Source organism: Osmerus eperlanus, chromosome 23 (assembly GCF_963692335.1).
Source record: "Osmerus eperlanus chromosome 23, fOsmEpe2.1, whole genome shotgun sequence".
Classification (NCBI taxonomy): domain Eukaryota; kingdom Metazoa; phylum Chordata; class Actinopteri; order Osmeriformes; family Osmeridae; genus Osmerus; species Osmerus eperlanus.
Genome location: NC_085040.1, coordinates 6,054,773 through 6,076,970, shown reverse-complemented (window position 1 = coordinate 6,076,970; position 22,198 = coordinate 6,054,773). Strand labels below are relative to the sequence as shown.

The window sequence follows — 22,198 nt, the reverse complement described above, 5'->3', positions numbered from 1 at the left end:
CTCAACTGGCAACAGAGCATGTGACCCTCGGGGGCGAGACAGCATGCGGGTCCATGGGATGAGAGTGGGAGGGAGGCCGACAGAGAGAGGAGGGTGTAGGGGGGTTGGAGGGGGCGGTGACACATACAGTGACACTCTAAGGACAGACGTACAGTACACCTTCATTCTTTAAAGGCTTTTATTGGATTCTGTTAGGAACGGTTCTAAAGTGTTAAGCAACAACCAACTCAAACGTAAAAATTCAAGTGTTAGTAAATACACATCAAATATCAAATGCTGAACAGTTGGTATGGAATGCAGGCATTTATGAAACTGGAAAAAACAAGCAGGGATAGTTAACTTCCACTACCATAGACTACTGTGTAAAAGTACAATTACAACAGTGTGAATAATTCTCATCAATTATTACAATAAATTGTGTCTTAATGACTGTAGATGATAACAAATCAACTGTTCATCCACAACTATATGCGTACACTTAAAAAAGTACTCTGAATAAAAGCTATAGGAGCCCTTCTCTATCACCTGACACAAGCAAAGACAAGACTCAAGTAATCTATCTAAGTCTACTTCAGTCAAAAACGTACATCCCTCACTCTCTAACATACATTGTGTCAACCGGGTTATGTAAGTGCAGGTCATTTTTCCCAGTGGCTGATATAGTGGCAGGAGACTGTATTTTATGTTGGAGGCCACTACCTTCTATCCGTTAATCTATCACACACCTCTCTCTCTCTGCCACACCTTCACGTGGTGAGTGAAAACACACGCAGGGAAAGAAGGAATCAATCTTTTAAAGTGAAGCTTACAAAACAGCCTGCCTGACCCAAATGAGTAATGGATATCGCCATTTAAGGTTCAGGTCTATTGTGGACCAGTTTGAAGTTTACTTTGGACTTTGGAATTCCTCATGTGCTATTGCCCATCCTCTAACACGATAGTGAGACTACTCACAGTAATGTGTTGGCTTCCAACGTATTATTTTAGTAAAGGAAAGCAATATGAGTCAGATTATTTTTGTTCCATTTTCAGATTTAGGAATTGAAAAAAAATGAAAAGAAAGTTCGGAAACACCAAACAGACAGCATGCTAAATACTTCCACCATGGAGATTGAAAGGAACTGTTAACCATACAAAAATGAATGTTGACCCTTTCACATTGAGCTTCACAATAAGGTGGATATCACCATCTTAATAACACATGCCATAGCCTTCTACATAATTACATAATCCACTTTAGAGTATCAAAGTAAACTGTATAAAGAACAGTAAACATCTTTCCATACACAGAACAAAAATGGACACAAACCCATTTGGACTTCCTTTCGCTAGATACAACCTTTCAGTATATGCACACAATCGACTTCTGTACCATCTTTCAATAACCACAAACACAATTTGCTTCCTATAAAGAAATATTCTCTACCTCACCAACGTTCAAACCTTCTTTTCGACCTTTGTTTCTCTCCGCTGAGTTCTCGGTGTGGGTGGTGGTGTCTTCAACTCCTCCAGGGGTGGCTGGTGGTGTTGTAAGTGGCTTTGTAGCTCACCTGCCCCAGGGGGCTCCTGTACTCCGGCCTGCTCCCTGACGCCCTGATGTTGGCCTCCGTCACTGACCTCTGTGGCAGCCACTGCCTGGGCAGGGATCGGAAGCCAGCAGGGACAGCGGGGGCCGACGCGGTGCTCTTTGTCGGGGACAGGAACGGACACAGCGGGGCTTTGCTCCGGCTCTGGTTCCAGGAGGACTGTGTTTTGGGAACGGCTTGAGAGGACACCCTGGCCTTCCACTCGGCAGGGGGCTCAGGCAGGAGTTTCCGTTGGGCGGCAGAGCGAACGTTGGAGGCTATGGCCTGCTGGAGGTTCTGGAAGGCGAAGGCTTCGTCCACCAGGCCCAGGGGGTGGCGTGAGGCGGCTTCCCATGGGGTGGGGGGCTTGTGGCCCATGGTTAGCCAGGACGTCTGCCTCCCCAGGGCAGCGAGAGGGGCCTGAGATTGGGGTTTGGGCGAGGGGGAGGCAGATCCTGACCGAAGGCCCAGCAGTGGGACTCTGGCGGGTGGCGAGAGAGAGTAGCTCCTGCCAAGACACTGGGGAAAAATAAATACATTTCAGACATGTTTACGTTTGCCTCAGTATCCTTCCAACAGAAGCAAATTACAGAGTGGAACTTGAGTGGATGATTAAAGTTGCTCAAAGCATAAGGAGTCAAATCCACAAGCACCACCAGAGCAAGTATGCTCTTCACCTTCTCCCAGCAACTGCGATTATGTTCAACTGCCGACTCAGTATTAGAAATTGTCCAATAGTGTTGTTTAGGCCTATGGTGTCTTAACAGTATTTTGCGCTGAACAAATCATGCATGCTGCCTTTTAAGAAACACAGCATAAAAGAATTGTGCAGCCTACATGTTTATCTAGAAAAGTTCAAAGCACAAGTGATAAAGAGCCGTGCTCAGAATGCAATATCAAGGGAGAAAGCTCGGCCGTAATCAAATTGCACGACTCGATACATAATGCCCACTCAAGACTACACTTCAACATATGTCCTGACACTGCACTAAACACTCAGCCTGGCCTTCAATTTCTGAGAACAATTGGCTTAGGAGAGTGACTTTCCAAAGTGAGCCACGTTCGGCTCGTTTAAATTGGATCTGGCCTGGCTTTGTGGATTACCAGCAACACTTTCAAGGTATCTCAATGAGTCTGCAAATCTCCCTCAAGAGCCTTTATCTCGTCTCCTCCATGAATCAAAGACCAGGCCATTTTAAGCTCCCATTAGGATGCCTGGAAAGGAGGATGAATCACGCGTGGAGAGGGCCATGTTGGCAGTGTCTCTCATGTCGTTACAGGTGGTTTCTTCAGACAGGAAGGAAGGAAGATGCTGCCATCATCTGTTGCAAAGGTGTAAGGACTACAAATAATGTCAACAAGCATGGAAAGGACAGGACACAAGCATGAAAGTATGAGAAAAGAAATAGGGTTCAATTGGGATGCATCTTTTGCAAACAGTTGTTATTTGTTGTTTGTTTAACTAGACTGGGTTGTTAAGGACATAAGTAGATTAGTGTCTCTATTTCCTTTCATGAGGGATGTTAAATCGGATTTGTCTGTGTGTTTTGATTGCATGCTGCCCTCAACTTCCCTGTTTTGGTCTGTTTGGTAATGGGGAAGCAAATGTATGATTGTCTGAGGGATTTGATTTTACCTTCCCTTAAAAAGGTCATCATTGAGTCCATATTATTGTCTATTATTCCAGATTATCATTTTTCTTTCATTTTTGTCTCTGAAGGATACATTCACAGCAATGCACCTTCAGGAACAGGTGTAAGTAAGATTATTGGAATACCTTGCTGGATTTAAATGTTTGAAGATCAGTTCTAAAAGTAATTGCAAGACCGTAGTGAGGTTTGAACACGGGGATGTGAAAAAGGCCCTAAACAGCCGTTGTATCCCACAAGGCTGTGTGACTGGCTGCTCCGGATGGCGTATATTTTAGGAGATTTTTCTTGGTGTGAGACAGATGTTTGAGCAAGTCCGCATACGGTGCATCAGTGTTACGGGTAGAGATTATCTAGATTTATACATTTCAATCCCGGAGCATCCTGCTTAAAATAGACCGTTTGGTTTAACAGGGAGGGCAGGAAGCCTAAAGTGTTTATGCCTCAACCATGACATCATAGACGTATGTCTGGAGTCAAAGGTCAAATTTAAATTGTGACCATATAATCTGGCTCGACTATATCACTGGTGCAGAATCATAGACACCACTGCCACCTAGCCTTTCCATAATGCCACGGCCAAATTTTTGGGGTGGAGAATTCCACAAATGGATTTGTATCTTGGACCTTGATCTCTGTGACAGCCTGGCTTGAAAGCACAACCCGCGTGTCACGTCTGCTGCTGCGATGGGCTCATGAAAAGTGGAGATAAGGGATGGCGTTGACATGACAACGGAACATGCGTGAGTTACAAATGTGGTCTTCCCTCTTCCATTTTTTCCAAATGTATCTTTAACCTTTCCAAGACTTTTTGGAATATAAATTAGCGCATCAATAAAACTCAATATTTTCGAAAATGTCAAAATCCTGTCAGTCTCGGCATTCATAATTCCAGTTCTGACAGCATTTTTGTCTCTGTCGCTCATGGAAAGAGATTTATGCGCATATAAATAAAGTAGCCTTAACATGCATCAACATATAAATAAATCTACATGAGATTATAGAGCAGGTGTGACCAACAGGACAGCGCCACTCTGGTCAGGTCATTGAACAGATCACATTTCTCCCAATATAGATTACTGCTCCTGCCCACTGTGGGCACCTAATGGTATCAAAAACTGCCAGACTCTATAAAAAGTCTCTCATGCCACATGGAACATTGATGGGTTGGGTCAGCCTTCAGTCACCCTCCCTACTTATCCAAGTTCCAATTCATTGTTGACTACTTTTAAGGTTTACTGTACAAGTTTGTCTATTATAGTATAATAAACTGTCCTCAGCTGTTTCGGGATGGGTGATACTCAAGCTAGATCAGTACTCTACAGTAAATATACAATTCTGCAAAGTAGTTATTTTTGGAAGTTGATGTCACCTGTAGATTAGAGTGTAAGTGTTGAAAACTCCATGTTCAAAGTGTGTTGTACTGTACTGTGAGGATACCGTGAACTAGAAAGAATGGATGAAGAAGAAGCAGTGAAAGCTCTAGAAATGTGCTGCCAGAAATGAAGGAAAAAATCAGGGAAGATAGAAAAGTAAAAGAGAGAAAATCCATTCAAAGAGCATGCGGAAGTGAACCAAGGAAGGCCAGAGATAAAATACATTTTAATGGCACTGAGGCGAAACATACTGAAAGTGCACTAGGAAGAGAAACACCCAAAAGAAAATGAAAAAAGGTAACATGAGAAGGAAAGCACGCCAATAACTATACACCTAAACAGAACAGCCGATTCCTCTTCATTAACTTCACTGAATCGTAGTACTGAATATTTTTGTTTGAAACTTATTTTTGTAACATGTAAAATTAAAGCAGAATGAAAGAAACCTAAAGATAGAGATGTGGAGATGAAACCAGGAAAGTGAGCAAAAGGATTATTCAGAGAAAAGAGAAATTGGCCTTTGCCAGTGAGCAGGAACATACAGCAGGCAGTACAAGCCTATGGATACTTGCACTACTCTAGCGCTCTCTAACACGCATACAATCTGTGACATCGGAAGGTTTATATTTAGGGACTGAACATGATGCAACAGCTGGTAAAAAGTTTTAAAATAAACCAAACCATTCAAGTAGGGTCATTGGAAGACACTGACGGAAATCGGACAGGATCTACAGTCTAAAAGATTACATGTGTCCAAGTACATTCCCATCTCTAAGATATAGGACCCTAACAAAACATATACTCATTATGTGCACTTACATAAAAAAAATACATTACAAATATTTATTTATGCTGTAATGTCTAAATATCATAATGATGTGATTCATGATTCCTCAATATTTATCAGTGTATCATCTGCCATTATAGGCAATTTCCATCCAATTTCAATATACATAAAAACATAAATATATCAAAACATAAATAATAAAATAATATTGACTGGCAGAGTTGTAAAACCTGCCCTTTAATGTACAGTTTTTCAACTGAATTCCTCTAGCAATCATACAAACTGCTAATCTTTTTAAAATGTTGTCTTTTCTCTTTACTTGTTGCACACTAATATTCAAGATCTGACATATTAGTGTTTCCTTTTAATCTCTTCCTATCACATATATTCACTTTCTCTTCCTTGCTTTGATTTCTACCTGGCTTTTCTCTGCCCCACATTCTGATGTTCTTTCACTGATGCACACTGATGTACAAGTCCATGTCATTTCAGAGTTGAACAAAAATATTGTCTGATATTTTGGCTCAGTTATAACTGGTATTTAAAAAAATATAGATCATATATATTATTATTATTATTATTATATTTTAATAATATACGGTTTATTATGCCTTGATGGTATCAAGAGTAAGTGCACAGCAGATGGAATTTTTTTATAGAACTTGGATTTTCAACTCCTATACTCCTAGAGGTTTTTTTTAATGATTTCATAAATTTAAATATGTATACAATCTAAAAATTTGCAAGATTTCGAAAAGGTGAAGTTCAAAAATAAATAGTGCACGTCTTGTTTTACAAACATCTCGATTCATGTTGTTTCAAGCAGAGAGAAGGCACTCAGTGATACTGTGTCCAAATCATTCTGTCTGGACAGGCGCTCCAGGCTTCCACACTTGGGCGGAGCATTTTTTAGCAGTGAATCTGGGTTTTGGAGCCGCTGCAGAACTGCTCCCAGAGACAGAATCAGGCCTTGCAGCTACGGGGAAACTAGGAACCACATAGGTGCTGGGAGGAGGTCCCTTATAGGGTGCTGTGGGAGGTACCTGGTAAGTGGGGCTGTTAGCAGATTGGTAGGGAGGGTTTTGGGGAGATTGGTAGGGGGGGCTATGGGTAGGTTGGTAAGGAGCTTGTGGGAGCTGCTGGTAGGGGGAGTTTGGACCTTGGGCTTGGAAAGCGGCCGGAGGACCTTGCTGATAATGGGGGTTATAGGCTTGCTGGTATGGGTTACCGACTGCTTGCTGATAGGGATTATTAGAAACTGGTGGGTAGGCGTTAGGAAGGGCTTGGTGAAACTGGCCACCTAACATGGGAGGTTGAGGGGCCATGCCATAGGGCTGCTGAGGGGGCTGGGGCTGCTGGGGATAAGGGGCATTTATTGGTCCAGCCGGCTGGACAGGGACAGCTTGCTCATATCTGATTTGCTGGTTTTGGACTGGAGGAGCAGGAGCAGGGGGAGGTTTGGGCACAGGGGGCTTGGCCTCCACTGCTGGACCATAGGTAAACAGGGAGGAATCAAGCTGATAGGGCTTATGCTTCATGACATCTATGACAGCAAGAGGTTTGGGGGCAGGTTTATCCTTCCCCTTTCCCTTCTTGGCTTTGGCTGAGGGGCTTGCTGGAGGTGGTTGCTTCATTGCGCCTGGTGGATACGAAGGGGACTGGATGGGGTTGTACGACAATGGAGGAGGTGCTCGGATATTGGGGGAGTATTTCCATGAACTTGGTGTGGATGAAGCTGGAGAAGCTGGCCTTGCCTTGTTTGCTTGCACCGTCTCACTGTCCACGACAAACTTCTCCATACGAGACTGCCTCTTGGCGAACAATTCGGCTCCTTTTCCCTTGACGGCTGGCATCTCGAAAGACGAGCCTCCTCTTATCGGTGTTAAGACGCTGGCCATTGGGTTGATGGGCGAAGACGACCTTTCCGAGTTTGTTCGCAGTGGGGGAGGGGTAATTTGACGTGGAGCGCTCTGTGGCGAACTCCATGGTTTGGGAGATGGTTGAGCAACTCTTTGGTTAACCATTGGCACCTGGGTATTTACTGGTGGTTGTTGGGGTTGTGGGGTCCAGCCGGGTGTCTGAGGTTGTGCCTGAGCAGGGCCCCATGCATTCATAGGTGGCTGTTGAGGAGCCTGTTGCCAGATGGGCTGTGGTGGGGACTGAGTTTGAGTTGGTTGAGACCAAGATGGCTGAGGCTGGGCTTGATTCTGATTGGGGGCCCAGGCATTAACTGCGGCTTGTGGTTGTTCTGGTGGTTGCTGAACCCAGGGTGGCTGTGGCTGGGCCTGGGTTGGTGCTGGAGCCCATGCATTCATTGGGGAATGCTGAGTTGGAGGTTGGATTTGGGCTGGTTGAACCCAAGGAGGCTGTGGTTGGGCCGGGTTCTGTGGCTGTGTCCAGGCATTCATTTGAGGCTGAGGAGATGACACCCAAGGTGGCTGGGGTTGGGGCTGGGCCTGGGCCTGGTTCCAGGCCTGTGGTGGAGCCTGGTTTTGTGGTGGCTGAGCCCAGGGGGGTTGTGGCTGGGGCTCTGTTTGAGGTTGCTGAACCCAAGGTGGTTGGGGCTGGGGCTGTGCTTGTTCTTGTGGCTGGGCCCATGGTGGTTGGGGCTGGGGCTGTGCTTGTTCTTGTGGCTGGGCCCATGGTGGTTGGGGCTGGGGCTGTGCTTGTTCTTGTGGCTGTGCCCAGGGTGGTTGGGGTTGGGGCTGTGCTTGTTCTCGTGGCTGGGCCCAGGGTGGTTGGGGCTGGGGCTGTGCTTGATCTTGTGGCTGTGCCCAGGGTGGTTGGGGTTGGGGCTGTGCTTGTTCTTGTGGCTGTGCCCAGGGTGGTTGGGGTTGGGGCTGTGCTTGTTCTTGTGGCTGGGCCCAGGGTGGTTGGGGTTGGGGCTGTGCTTGTTCTTGTGGCTGGGCCCATGGTTGCTGTGGCAGGGGCTTTGGTTGTTCTTGAGGTTGGGCCCAAGATTGCTGAACTTGTTGCTGTGCTAGAGTTGTTGGAGCTGGAGGTACTGGGGCTGGTGTCCAAGCATTCATGGTTGACTGAGGCTGAGATTGTGGCTGCAGAGGTTGAGGTGTCACCCAGGGGAGCTGTGACAAGGACTGACTTGGAGCTGAGACCTGAGGCTTCACTTCAACAGGCTTCCATGAAGTCTCAGGTGGCTGACTCTGTACAAGCTGTGTTTGGGCCGGAGCCCAGGAACTCCCTTGAAGAGGCTCGGGCTGGGAAAGACGCTGAGCCTGAAAAGTGGAGCCGTTTCCTTCCCATGTTGATACCTGCTGGGGCTGCTGCTGGTCCTGAGGTTCAGGGGGACTTGCTGTGTGTTCTTCCTGGGAGGGGAGATCAGGAGGAACCTCCTGTGGGGCAGGAGGGGAGGAAGACTCTGGGGCAGGTGCTAGAACTGGTTTGAGATCCGAGGCAGGAGCAGGAGCTGCGATGAAGCCTACGACCGGTACGGGCATGGTATTTTCAGCATTCTGAGGAAAGACCTGGTTGGCTTCTTCGAGCTGTGGAGACCAAGGTGGTGAATTGGGGTTAATAACTGGCTTGGGAGCCACTGGCGGAGGAGTCTTGTGTTTGACTCTTGGGGACTGGAGGAAGTTGCATGCCTCTGCTCCCAAACTAAGGTAGTCCTCCTCAGGGCCTGACTCGAAACCCAACTTCTTATCACTCCTGTTCAGGAGGTTCAAGAGCTCAGGGTTTGGGGACATCTTGGGAGCGTCTTTGAACGAGAACATAGGCTTGACTGTATTCCTCCGCCTTGGTTCCTGCAGGATCCCAGTCTTAATGGCTGGCACTGAAATGCGCTCGTCACGCGAAGCAATCTGCTCTCCCTGGCCCTCTTGGTTTGTCATTGTGGGGGAATACTGAGCAGGTGCCAGATGTTGGGCCGAGAAGGGTTTGGCAGTGCGATTGCTGAGGGAGTTCAGCACATCGTTGGCCTGCTGGTGGCCCACACCGTTCGTGGTGGCCGAGTAGTGCTGCATTTGGTGCTGCTGCTGCTGCTGCTGCTGACACTCCAGCTGCTGTTGGTACATGTGAGTCTGCTGATATTGTTGCTGCTGCTGTTCGTACTGCAGTTGCTGCTGTTCGTACTGCTGCTGCTGTTCGTACTGCTGTTGCTGCTGTTCGTACTGCTGCTGCTGCTGCTGCTGTTGCTGCTGGTACTGTTGCTGCTGCTGGTACTGTTGCTGCTGCTGGTACTGTTGCTGCTGCTCGTAGTACTGCTGGTACTGCTGCTGGCTTTGCTGGTGCATGTTCACGTCCATGTAGGCCTGGCTTTCCGTGTTGGACTGCATGTAGGACCGTTCCTCCAGCTGCTGGTAGGAGGCCTGCTTCTGCACCTGGATGCCCTCCACAGGCATGCCCTGGCGTCTCATCTCCTCGTGCTCGGCGGTTATCTCGTCCATCCTCACGCGGCGCTGGGCGAACATCACGGCGCCCTTCCCCTTGGTCTCGGGCAGACGCTCCATCTCCTCCGGGTCGTTGAGCTTGCGCTCGATGCCGAGCAGTCCCTTGTCCCAGTCAAAGGTCAGCACCCTCCCGCCACTCTGGGCATCGGTGAAGAAGTCCTCGTCTAGTTCGGACTCGCTGGTGGCCACGAGGGTAAACTCGACGGTGTGGGTGTCCTCTTCGTCGTCTTCGTACTCGGGCTCGCTCTCGCCGGTGCCGTAACTGACCAGTGTGTATTTCTTGGCCCTCTGCCGATGCCTTTTGAACATCAACACCCCCTTGTTGTTGGGGTTGGGCGCGGCAGCATTCAGAAGAAGAGCAATGCGCTTACATTTAGACTTGGCTTCCTTTACCTGCTTGTCAGACAGGCTCTCACTGCGCCTAAACCCTGGAGAGAGAACAGACAGAGAGACAGATGCAAGTAGGCAAGTTAAGGAGTGGAACTAGAGGAGGGATATTTCAAATTGTTGCTTCTTGTGGCATACATCGCACTACATGTGAAGTTATGAGTATTAATAGCCTGAGGAGAACTGAGACCCCCACAAATCATCACATTTGGATGAACATGCATTGGAAAATAACATGGATTCTTGACATTTCGGATCTACAAAATACATATCTATTCATGTTGATATTTGCAGTTTGAATTATTTTGATTTATTACTTTGCTATGCTTATATAACCTTGGGGTTACTATGCTAAAGTACAGTTACAGTTACAATAACTTTTATTTACTGTATACTGCAGCCATATAATTGTATTGATACATTGTCTGATCAACAAAAAATATCAAGTTTGCATGCTTTACTGCAATGTAGGATTGATAAATAGATATTTGAAGGATTTAAAAATCAGCAAATGAGTACAACATAATGTAGCCTGACATCAATGTTATTTTACAATTGACTATAAAAAGTACTTAATATAAAATACTGTTTGGAAAGCTGACTAGAAAATGCCTATTAAACAAACACTCAAAAACTCTTTTTAAAATGATTGATCCATTCATTTGTTCATTCATTGTCCCATTCGTGACTATTAATCAGGATCCTTTTAACTCACTGACAAACCTATAACAGATTTATTTATTCAATTAAATATGCTGCGACAACAATCCATGAGGCAATTACCTAATTCCCTGACCCATGTCTAATATCCCTGACATTTGTTCACTTATAGTACATGAAATTACCACAGCTGTGGAAGCCTGTTCACATAGAGCCCCCACCAGTAAAGCCAATAGCTAATAGTTTAAAAATAGCCTCACATGCAGCACATTTACCAGAACTCAAAGCACCTCAACCAGTCCTTATCTGAATGTCCACAAGCTGTCCACTTAAAACCCATTTGTCCAATCGGATATGTCACATTCGCCAACACCTTAACCAAAGCTAACAACAGATACCACATAGCACTCTCTCCAGTGGCCTGGCCCAGCCCACACAGCACAACAAAGTCTCATTAAAAGACAACCATCCTTGCATTTCTATATTGCCGTATTACTAACCTCAAGGTGGCAGAGACAGGAGGAGTGAGCAGGGGGCTGGCTTTTTTAGCGCGGTTAAGATGCGCAGTTATAAAGGATCAGGTAACAGGCCAGCACATGCTGGTGTCTGTCAAAGGGCCACTTCTGCAGGCATCATCAGCGTGGCTTTATTTATGTCTCATGCAGCTCAGAGCAATGCCCCTACCAACCAGGAGTCTATTCTAATCTCTGCTCTACATTCAGACATATCAAACAGCCTGGTATAATTATTGAGCATGAATGACAGTTTATATTGAGCCCCTGAATAAACACGAATGATTCCATCTGTGCTTGCACACAGCAAGATTGTCTCTACTATGATTCATCTACAACTGGACATGTCTTCTCATTTCCAAACTAACAAATGAAGCCCCTCCCACAGCAGAAGATAGCTTCTACTATTTTAAGGTTGCATTTTAGTGCACACTACCCATGGCTGAGGAGTCACTTGGATGAGGAATGCCCCGCAGGCTGCTATTTGCTATTCCTTTTTAGCACTTAATAAGCGTATAACGCGCACACACACACACACAGAATTCTAGCAGTGTTGTGTCTGAAGAACAAACACGTAGGTACTTACGAGCGTGCTTGGCTCGATGCTTGCTGGGTTTGCTGAGCTCCGAGTCCGAGTCCCACTCCTCTGCCGGTGTTCCCCCCTCTGATGGGATTCCGAAGGAGACGCAGAAGGAGGCGGGAGCTTCCTCGCTGTGCCCTCCTCCTTCTTCCCCTTCCCCCCCAGATCCCACACTTCCCCCGGCCCCCAGGTCACCCGCTCCCCCCCGCGTTGCTGGGCAGCCCCTACCGGGTGCTGGGTGCTGCAGGATGACCTCCACCTGGCCCAGCAGGGCGGGGTGGCTGAGTACCACCCCATGCTGACCGAGGGGCTCCCTGGCTGGGCAGGGGATGTAGAGAGAGTGGGTTGCGGTGTGGAGGGCCTCGGACTCTCTGGTCTGAATGGCCCCTTCCACGCCGCGAGCGCTCCCCAGCGAGGAGCAGACCGGGTCCTCCAGGCTTTGCTCGGAAAGGGACAACTGGAGCTCCACCATTTCCCCTGGACAGAAGCCCCCCAAGGAGGCTGGTTGTCCCTTGCTCTCCAGGGACTCTAACCTGCTTCTCTCCCCTGAGGAAGGCAGGCATAGCTGGGAGCGGACCAGTGGGGTCCCCTCTGTGAGCTCTGTGTCACTCTCTGCCCCTCCATGGTAGGCCTCATCCTGGGACTCAGTTACGTAGAGCTCCCTGGGGGTGTGGACCCGTCCAGGTGACAGGATGTGGAGGGTGGTGCTTTCTGACGTGTCCCTGGAGGGGCCCGTCTCTCTGAAATACGTCTCCTCTGACTGTAACTCTTGGTTGGTGGGGGAGCAGCATCTGTGTCGAGGTGAGAGACGTGGAATTTAATTATTTGATTCCATTTTCGTCATTGTACATTTTTCTTATATGTATTCATAAATACCCTGCTCACGTTTTTTTAAATGTGTACAGGGTTCAATTTAAAAACGTAAAAACTTCAGAGACAGAAGTAAGGTATTTCAACCAAACCCAGCTCAACCTTCAGTTGTGGTCTGTCCAATCAAGCAAATGAATTCTCTGTCTCTTCCTCCTCATCTAATTACACAACGTAAATGATTACAGAGAAGCACTGAAGCAAAAAGCAATCGCATTTCAATGGGGGCCCACTTAATTACCTCACTGTATGTCATAGAGAAATTAAAACACAGTATGTCGTCTTTATTGAGTGATATTATTGACAGAGACTTAATTAGACCTTAATGGACTGTCCTTTTCTCCCAAGAGAAGATGATGAGAGCCTCTAGTTAATAACAGCAACATGGCGGAAGATCTCCACAAGGGCAGCCAGACAGCCTGCTGTCACATTGCATCGTGAGGCTCTATTTAATTCCTATTACCTATCAGTTCCAGCAACACCACAAACCAACTGACTGACATTGAACTGAAACCAACTAACTTACTATCGAACTGAAACCAACTAACTTACCATCTAACTAAAAACAACAAAAGGAGCTATTGGATTGTGCACGACGACAGTAAGGCGATCCTCCTCCTTAAAAAAAAGATGTGCCCCGATGCCCTAAATATCTCCCCTGGCGCTGGCATCAAGAGGTTATCTGCATCCGTATCTACCGAGGTGCCTCCTTCCTACGGGCCGTGATCTTTGATGCTGGCTGAGTAACGACTGAACAGCTGCATGCTGGTCAGACACACAAATCTGCACCAGATGGTTAGTCATGAGCCCAGCCCTCTCAAAGGTCAGTGTGATTGCCAATGAAGCCACTCGGCTTCATTTGAGAACAATTCTGCCGTGCTAAAGTGCAGACCACAGACCGAGATCTGTCGACATGCAAATGCAGCCCTGGGGATTGTGCACAGACCCTACTGGACAAAGGCCGGGGCAAGTGTAATAAGTCAGATGACAGCTTTAGACTGAGCAAGATTTGATTCAATCTGTCTGAATGTGAGTGAATGGTGATAAAAAAAAAGGAATCAAAGAAAACAAAATGTGCATTACGAACAAATAGATACCATTTCCAGCAGCCTGACATGCTCTGATGTTGCGTCAGAGCTGCTGGTTTGATTCTACCTTTTGACCAGGAGCTGCAGACAGTCAGTGGAGGCGTCGAGAAGAGCAGTGGCTTCTGGGAGTGTGAGGTCAGCGCAGGGCTCTCCATTTAGCGACACCACCTCATCCCCTTCGCTCACGCCAGCTAGGCATGCTCGCCCGCCCTCTTCTACCTAGAGACCAACAGCAAGGGAGAGGGAGGAGACACTGTTTCTGAAGAAGTGGGTCAATCTGTTGCTGGTCATTAGCATGCAGAAGCCCTGAGCTTCAGTTCAAATCTGCACAGTATGTCTCAGATAAGATTATTCATCAAGACAGCATAGCTCGGCCAACTTCCCCCTCCTTACTGTACAAGTTGGTAGTGAACTGACTGTGTTGACCTGAGAGCCCATAAGTCAAACTGTTCTTTTTATTAATTTTTGGATGAATATGACATTTTTATGCAAAACAAACAGCCAGATTTACACGCTGTCTCTGAGGATTCACAGCACTGTCCACTGTGACCTTCACAGAGGAGGTCAGTGCAGGCAGGTGGTATAAAAAGCTCAGAGCACAGACAACGTCACACCCACAGGGTCCTGTCCGACACAGCAACAGGCTTTCGGACATAGGTCAAACACAGTGCGCATGTACTGCCAAGTACTTTGGGTGAGCGTCGTTTTTAGCTTACTCACTAAATTGCAAACATTGTGACAATCCCAAACGTTTATCATGTGATATAATTAAAAGCACCTCGAGTATAACTTCTATATATTTCACTCAAGATTTTGGCATGCTGGGATAGGTATCCAAGTGCAGGATTCATCCCGGATGTTTGCTGGCAGTCCATCTCTGATGGTAAACCGGTGCAGGAAATAACACACAACATAATAAGTCAGCTCTGAAAGTTGGCCAGCTGCTAAAACAGGTCAGCGTATTGCGGTCAGGCACTTGACCCACGAGCAGAATAAACACAAGACAAACACATTCAAGAGGGGATTGATATCTTCCAAAAACAACACAGCAGCCAAAGTGTGATCCTGTTGTTACGAATGAGAAAACTGATAAACAGTCCTGTGAAATGAAAAGCATCACGCCAAGAACAAAAATCATTTAGATTTTCCATAACAGACTCCCCTCCCTTTTGGTTCTGTTTAGTAGTCTACAGTATGGTCAGCTCTACTTGGGTGGTCTGTGTGACCCAAGGGCATCTGACAGTAATGTGTGTGTATGTTTGTGTGTGTGTGTCAATGTTTTGGTGTGTACAGACATGACTCAGACTCTTTGTAAATGCGTGTGTGTGTGTACAAATACGACCATTTACATCAATGCCTGTGTACTTCACCATTCATTTCCAGTCTTCAATCTCACTCGATTTCAGTCTGAGGAAGTTCTTGCAAAGTATTACCATAGGCACTAAATAGTTTTCACATCGTATGTGTACTGGAATCCTTGCGTGGAATCACTGACAGTTCCCTCACAAGGAGCACGTGTCCACAGCAGGCCATGTTTGTGAGGGGCCCCTAGTTGAAGCAAGTCAGGGGGGCAGATTTTGATTATGACAGCGTTATCAAAAATAAAACTGCCACGCCAGCTTGTTGATTTGGTAGTATTTATACTGTGGCAGCCCAAGGTGACCCCCAGGGAGAGCGAGACACAAACATCATGTTCAGACCAGTTTCCATTCAAGGAAAAACATTCAAGTACAAATACACATGGAAATCACTGGGACAGTCCCACGAGTCCTCTTGAGGCTGTTTAGGCACAGCAGAACACAGCTGTTTGGGAAAAACTGTAAATAACACTTTCCCATACCTCCTCTCAAAACAGATTATCTTCTTACAACTGATTCAAACTATTGAAAACGATTGAAAATGCAATGCCACCAATTACAAATGTTTGATAAGATTGCTACAATATTTTTATGAACCTCTACATAGACACATGCAGAAGCATGTCCAGGTGTTGGCTTCACAAGCTAGTGATGGATTGCTACAGACTCACTACAAACTAGGATCACAGGATCAATTTCTGATTTGGAGATTGTCTCAGTGAATTACTTGACTGTGAACCTTTGAATATGAATAACAATCAGTCATGTACAAAAGCATATTGTATATGAGTAAACAGAACAAACCCCAAAATTGGTATGTTTAATTTCATGACCGTGTCAACAAAACAACAGAATCTTGAATAAACTCGATCGAAGCCAATCAATGATCAGTACAGTCCCAGTACTTCTTTTCTTTGTCCACTAGGTGTCAGTGTTGAGTCAGTGTTGAGTCAGTGTATGGGAACTAATATGCTAGGTCTATGGTGGGAACACAGCAAGGTTTATACAACAGGACTATGTTGCAAAGGAGGCCAAAGTCATTTTCTCATTATATATTATGGGGTTCAGCCTTGATCATAAACAGCCATCTGATAGCATCACTTTGTAATGTTTTATAGTAAATATTATGGGAAGTCATTGCTTGTCTGCAAAGCTCCACAGCATGTTATGTGTTTAGGAACAAGCCTTAGAAGTGGGTAGAATGTCTCTGAGGCATTATCTCGAGTACTCAAACAAGTTCTCTTTCATCTTTATACAAATACATGTTTTATAGGTTCACTTTATAAGCTGATGACAACCCTCAGATAAGTACATCTCTGGGCAAGGGGTGGTTTGGAGAAATGTTGTACCAAACAGACCATTTACAGTATGGAGCCTGGGACTGGGGCTGGGGCTGTGTCTAGACCTGAGACTGGGACTGCGACTGTTTTTAGACCTGGGGCTGGGACTGGGCCTGGGACTAGGCCTGGGCCTGGGACTAGGCCTGGGCCTGGGACTAGGCCTGGGCCTGGGATCTGGACCTGGGACTAGGCCTGGGATCTGGGACTGTGCCTGGGACTGTGCCTGGGACTAGGACTAGGCCTGGGACTGTGCCTGGGACTAGCCCTGGGACTGGGCCTGGGACTAGGCCTGGGACTGGGCCTGGGATCTGGGCCTGGGACTAGGCCTGGGACTGGGCCTGGGATCTGGACCTGGATCTAGGACGTGGACTGGGATCTGGAGACAGCTGTATTGGAGGAGCCGGGTTCTCTGTGCCACACCAGCCACCACTCCTCCCCCTTAAAACGGAGAGAGCACCCTTCCTTCCACCTCCCCCCTCTGAACCATAGATACAGCGATATACAGATACAGTGATGCATTGATGGATAAGTTCTTTAACTTTAGCATGAATAATGCCTCCTAAATGTGTATTATTGCCACGTTTGAAAAAATATTGACCCGTAACTTGTCAATATGCGCATAAGCATAACCACGTCTTGAGTAGGAAGGAAATAAACGTCAACTTTAGCCTCCTTTGGACAGAACAGTCATTTATGTGGTAATTAACACACTGACAGACTGTTAAGACTGAAAACTGTAAGACCCAAATGAGACCATTTATGTTCACGACATGCTTGACAGCCCATTCCCCAATTTTCCAACTTTTTATGGTCCTAAGCACAACATTGAACCTTAGGAAATGCAGGACTGTGCACAACCAGGGGCAGTTCCTACTACTTACAGCTTAAAGCAATTATGTTTTCAGATCTCAGAGAAACGTTTTCCAGCTGTCTCACAGGTAGTTAAGGATTCTGGTCCGATGGATGATGATTGTAGCTACCTCAACATCGCCCACCGTTAGTCAGCCTGGTTTTCACATAAAGACCACAATATGCTAGGGGGGACCATTCATGGTCTTGGCAGAGGCAAGGGGACATCCTATTATAGGTGCTGGATGTCATCCTCAGTCTAAGAGAGGCCTCCTGTCATTCTTGGCTGATGGGAAAAGCTGTTTTGCCACAAGGCGGTGCAGGCTTAAGCACGGCTGCTTTTTATTACCAACACAAGCAAAGGTTGATTTAGTGAAGTTAAATAGCTGTACAGATACACTGTCAACTACACTGCAGTATACTGTGCACTAGAGTAATATAAAAGACGGGTGGTCTTTTCACAGTCATGCGTTTGGCCTCCATTTTTACTCTTTGCTATAACACAGGACACCTGAGAAGTTTCTAGTTCTCTTCTAGTGGCCTTGTGGATAACACGTTAGTTCTGAAGCACTTGCAGCAAGAAGTCTCTCTACTTTGTAACCAGTTACGTGAAGGCAGCACTTTCCAAAATTGAATCATTCAATACCCCTTCATTTCTCATGATGGTGGACATAAGTGGCACAGACAGTGCAGAGGTGTCATTGTGTGTGTGTGTGTGTGTGTGTGTGTGTGTGTGTGTGTGTGTGTGTGTGTGTGTGTGTGTGTGTGTGTGTGTGCATGTGAGACCAAGACAGTGAGACATACAAAGAAACAAGAGAGAAAAAGAGCGAGAAAGAAACAGAGGAACTTTATTAAAGCTGCGTGAGGTGTGTTGATCTCTTCAAATGGTAAGCAATACAAAAGAAAGATATTACTTGGACATATTTCACAGGGACATCTACTTCATGTACAAAAAGAATGATTGCACTACCAACTTGGAATAGTCAGTCTACAGTTTTACATGGAATAAATAACCTCACTATTACTGAATCAGTAAAAACGTTTCTGCACCTTTAAAAAAGATGAAGTGGGTCATGACTTCACCATCTTTGTTCTCAAGCCAGGACTCCCAAAAAGTCGGAATAAGAAAACAACTTGCCATATATGGCAACCAGCTTGTGAGTGGAGACCCCTTTACTCTGTAGCAGCAACCTGTCAGTACACAGACACTTTCTCTCTGGAAAGGAAGGCCAGACCTCTACGTAATTCAACAGAAGCTTCAAATAACCACAGATTATCAGACGTGAGAGCACCTCTGACAGTCCAGAATTTCTCACAATCTCGGTATGTTCGCTTTTTCAACTTTTAACTGACAGTTCGACTTTTCTCCACCTCTCACAAAATACAGACTGGTTGAGGCAATGTTTTCCAGATGAGTGTATGTAGAGGGTCAGCATTCAGATCACCCAAACTGAAGGAACACACATTTGTCTATTTCACCTTGGCAGAGGCAAACATTTAAAAGGTAAACTAAAGACTATATTGACATGAGGCTTGCACACTATCAATGTGGACTAACTCAAGAGAGGAACCTTTTGAAACATGAAACACACTGTACAAAACCCCAAATGCATTCAATGAATCAATGTCTGACAAATGAATTATGTGTTCAGTAAGGACAACATGCACCGAGCTCTGGGGGAAATGGTAAGGAAATTAGATTTGTTGATAATTACATTTGACCCGTTCCCTTGAAAATATTGTTCACAGCTGCCCTGCCTTAAAATAGGCAAAGCTGATTTGGTATAGAAAATATACAACAAACAGCCATGTGTATATGGCTGACCTACTTGTCAACATATGTTTCCTAAATTGTTACAAGTTGCAGTCCAAGACCCAATCTGAGTGGAAAATGTTAGGCATCACTTTCGATTTATGTTATCGTACTTGTTGGTGACCTACATTATTTGTGCTGTTTATGTGTTGTTTATGACCCTGATCTTGAACTTTGTAACCATACAGTTAATATTACCAAAACAATTGATTCAATTACTTGTAATTAAATTAGTTAATTAATTCCTGAAGTATTTGAATTATTATAAAGTTTTGTCACTTATCAAAAGTTGACTGAGCTGAAAGCATATTCAGGCAGACCATAACCAAAGTTTTAAGAACAAAACTCGAACGTTAGAATAATAAAACACTTTTATCATAAGAGTCATTAGTTTCAGTAGTGTGGTAATATTGAATATTTTCCCAGAAAACCTGAGATATGCATTTGATCATGCTTAATGCCAAGCACTTAAACGTCAGTGATGAATTCCAAACTGACTTTTACGAGAACGTTGTGACTTTACTGCTTGTTTACTGAAATACTGTTTCCTTCAAAGACCACCAAAAATCAAGTGGAATAATATTAATAATTTATCTCAAGCGGTGGATGCTTGTAACTCTAAGAGGAATTGGGCCATCAAAATGTCACTTGGCCCAGTTTTAAAATTGAGTTTTTTGTCCTGTGAGTTTTTTCCTGACGCGAGCTTTGATGTCACAAGAATGCAGTGAGGGAGAAAAACGTTTATCCTCACCCTCTCCAGGGTGACAAGTTGATGACAGATCTGTTCACTCATCCCTAGTCCATTTTGTTGATCACATTTACATTTACATTTATGCATTTAGCAGACGCTTTTATCCAAAGCGACTTCCAAGCGACTTCCATGAGATCACCCAACACTTGCAGCCCTGAAACTACACCGTACCATGTTCTCAGGTGTAACTGTGTACACTCTTAAGCATTCGTACGGTCATTTATGCTCAAGGAAGCAGAGTATTCAAAGGCACAATTTGTTGAATATACTTAACAAACCTATTTAATGGTCTTTTTGTGTTTATTCTTTTCAAACAAATCAGGATGTTAAAAGGAAAAGGATTTGGAGGAACACCACAGTAAGCTCATTTAGGAAATAAACACATTAATGTTAATGTTACAGTGTAGGCATAGATCCTCAGAGAATAAACAGTGCCTTGTGTGCTGTGTCATCAATATGAGATGCACAAAATATGATACAGTGAGATGTATAGTGAGAGCTCAACATCTTTATATGTGTTGTATGTGGGCATGGTTTCAGAAATAACTGTTATCATCACTCAATATTATTAACCATATGACAAAGAACAGCAAAGGTCTCAACATGGCCACCCCAAAGTCAATACCTCCTCAACCCTGTGCTGGTGATGGAACATGCAATAATGACTGGAAATATGAGTTGTGACAATGACCTGCTGTGTGGACCATTCAAGTGTTACAAATATAAATAGGCCTACATGTCCTAAAATGTCACTGCGTGTATCTAAAAGTGGTTGGTCAATAGTCTAATAGCCATGTATGACATCCTTCTAATATGAGTGCATGTCAAATGTAATTAGAGAGAATGTGTCATGGGTCGTTTCCTTTCCAACAAAGTTGCCCCCATCCTCTTTGTTTCGTTTTTTTAATTGCTCTCGACCTCTGAAGGCACTCTCTGAGTGCATGGAATCGTTCCCTCCCGTCAGCAGCTCGCCTGTGTGTTTAGATTATTGCTGAAATCTTCACAAGTGATAACGGATCCCTCGCACTCTGGCTCAAACAAACTCTTCTTACCCTGACCATATAAGGGTCCTTTGGAATCCTCCGTACAAAACATCGCCGACGCGCAGAAAAATGGGGAACACTTGCCAGTAGCAAATAATATTTCTCATTCGTCTACTTATTTTCAATGTGTCCTTCCAAGCACCTCCTTCCCAACAATTCCATCAATATGTTTCCTTATCTGCCACAGAAATACATGACATGTTATACAGCTTCCCAAATGCACATACACTACCTTATTGAAAAATGCCCAGCACTTCTCAACAAAAAACAACACGATACCATTGGGAGACGCACCTTTTCTCCTCTGGCTACACTTCACTTATTTAATTTCTAACGTGCAGGGTCTGTCTGCAGCAAAGATTTCGAGTTTAGAAAGGTAGCCGATGCTTTTTCAGACGCGCATATTATTTCAAACTTCAGAGACCACGCTGGCAAAATCCTTCGGAACTCATACTTATTTTTAAAAGCGTATTTTAGACACTAAAGTATAAATGCACTTTTTGATTGGAAAGTCCACCATTAAACGAGGACAAACAAAATGGCATATAGGATGGAGTTGCATAGACTAGTTTCAGTACTAAAACTTGAATTTTAGTCTAAATAATGTGCCAATTAAAGGTTTTCCTTAAAAAGGAACCTACCTGAAAGACCTGCAGGTATCGGTAGCTATCCCCATCTCCGTCCCGTAGACTGAAGCCCCAGGGAGCCCCACCGCGCACGGTAATACAGATGTAATCCCCAGTGCCCATGCCAAACGCAGCTCCTCAGCGAGCTCTCACCAAAACAGCTCTCATCAAGTTGCCCGGAGTTGGACCAACAGGGTTCTAGAAAACCAAAAGCAGCACAGTGCAGTATGATTCCCATCATCTGAAAAGTATTTTGAGTCCAGCCCGCTTTGAAACGTCACTGCGCATGGACCCGCCTGCATGGATCAACTGGTGAAAAGTAGGCTGCAGTGCATGTCAATAATGGTACCGTCTTTATGGTTCTGTTTTGTGTCTATGTCTTTGATTTGAAACTAGGTAAATGCATTAAAACAAACTCGTGTTTATGTTTATAATCAATTAAATCATTTCAGTTGTCAGATTCCATAGCGTTTTTCTTTTTTACCTGATAAAAAAAAGTATAGTCATTAGCCTACTTGTGAATCTTTCCGTGTGGCCTGAT

General features: G+C 45.1%; 1 protein-coding gene across 5 annotated transcripts; it reads right to left on the bottom strand.

Annotated features, from left to right (window-relative positions):
- Positions 1-164: 164 nt before the first annotated feature.
- LOC134009524 (synaptopodin-2) lies at positions 165-21,844 on the bottom strand. 5 transcript variants are annotated; one of them, XM_062449023.1, is made up of 5 exons: positions 21,673-21,844; positions 13,945-14,096; positions 11,929-12,713; positions 7,132-10,211; positions 165-2,084 (listed from the first exon to the last, which is right to left on the bottom strand). In XM_062449023.1, exons 1-5 carry the CDS (start codon positions 21,778-21,780, stop codon positions 1,500-1,502), a joined length of 4,710 nt encoding a protein of 1,569 aa, XP_062305007.1. In that variant the 5' UTR covers positions 21,781-21,844; the 3' UTR covers positions 165-1,499. The 5 variants fall into 5 exon arrangements, with proteins under 5 accessions (XP_062305007.1, XP_062305006.1, XP_062305008.1 ...); XM_062449022.1 differs by lacking the exon at positions 165-2,084 and having other exon boundaries at positions 4,800-10,211; positions 21,673-21,839; XM_062449024.1 differs by lacking the exons at positions 165-2,084; positions 11,929-12,713; positions 13,945-14,096; positions 21,673-21,844 and adding an exon at positions 11,331-11,455 and having other exon boundaries at positions 4,800-10,211.
- Between the last annotated feature and the right edge of the window lie 354 nt (positions 21,845-22,198).

Excerpts from the sequence above, each read along its gene's own strand:
- LOC134009524 (XM_062449022.1), bottom strand. The coding sequence starts at position 21,780 with ATGGGCACTGGGGATTACATCTGTATTACCGTGCGCGGTGGGGCTCCC. Across the intron at positions 12,714-13,944 it reads CTGCAGCTCCTGGTCAAAAG|ATGCTGCTCCCCCACCAACC; the intron begins GTAGAATCAAAC and ends ACCTCGACACAG. Across the intron at positions 10,212-11,928 it reads GCATCGAGCCAAGCACGCTC|GGTTTAGGCGCAGTGAGAGC; the intron begins GTAAGTACCTAC and ends TTCTCTCTCCAG.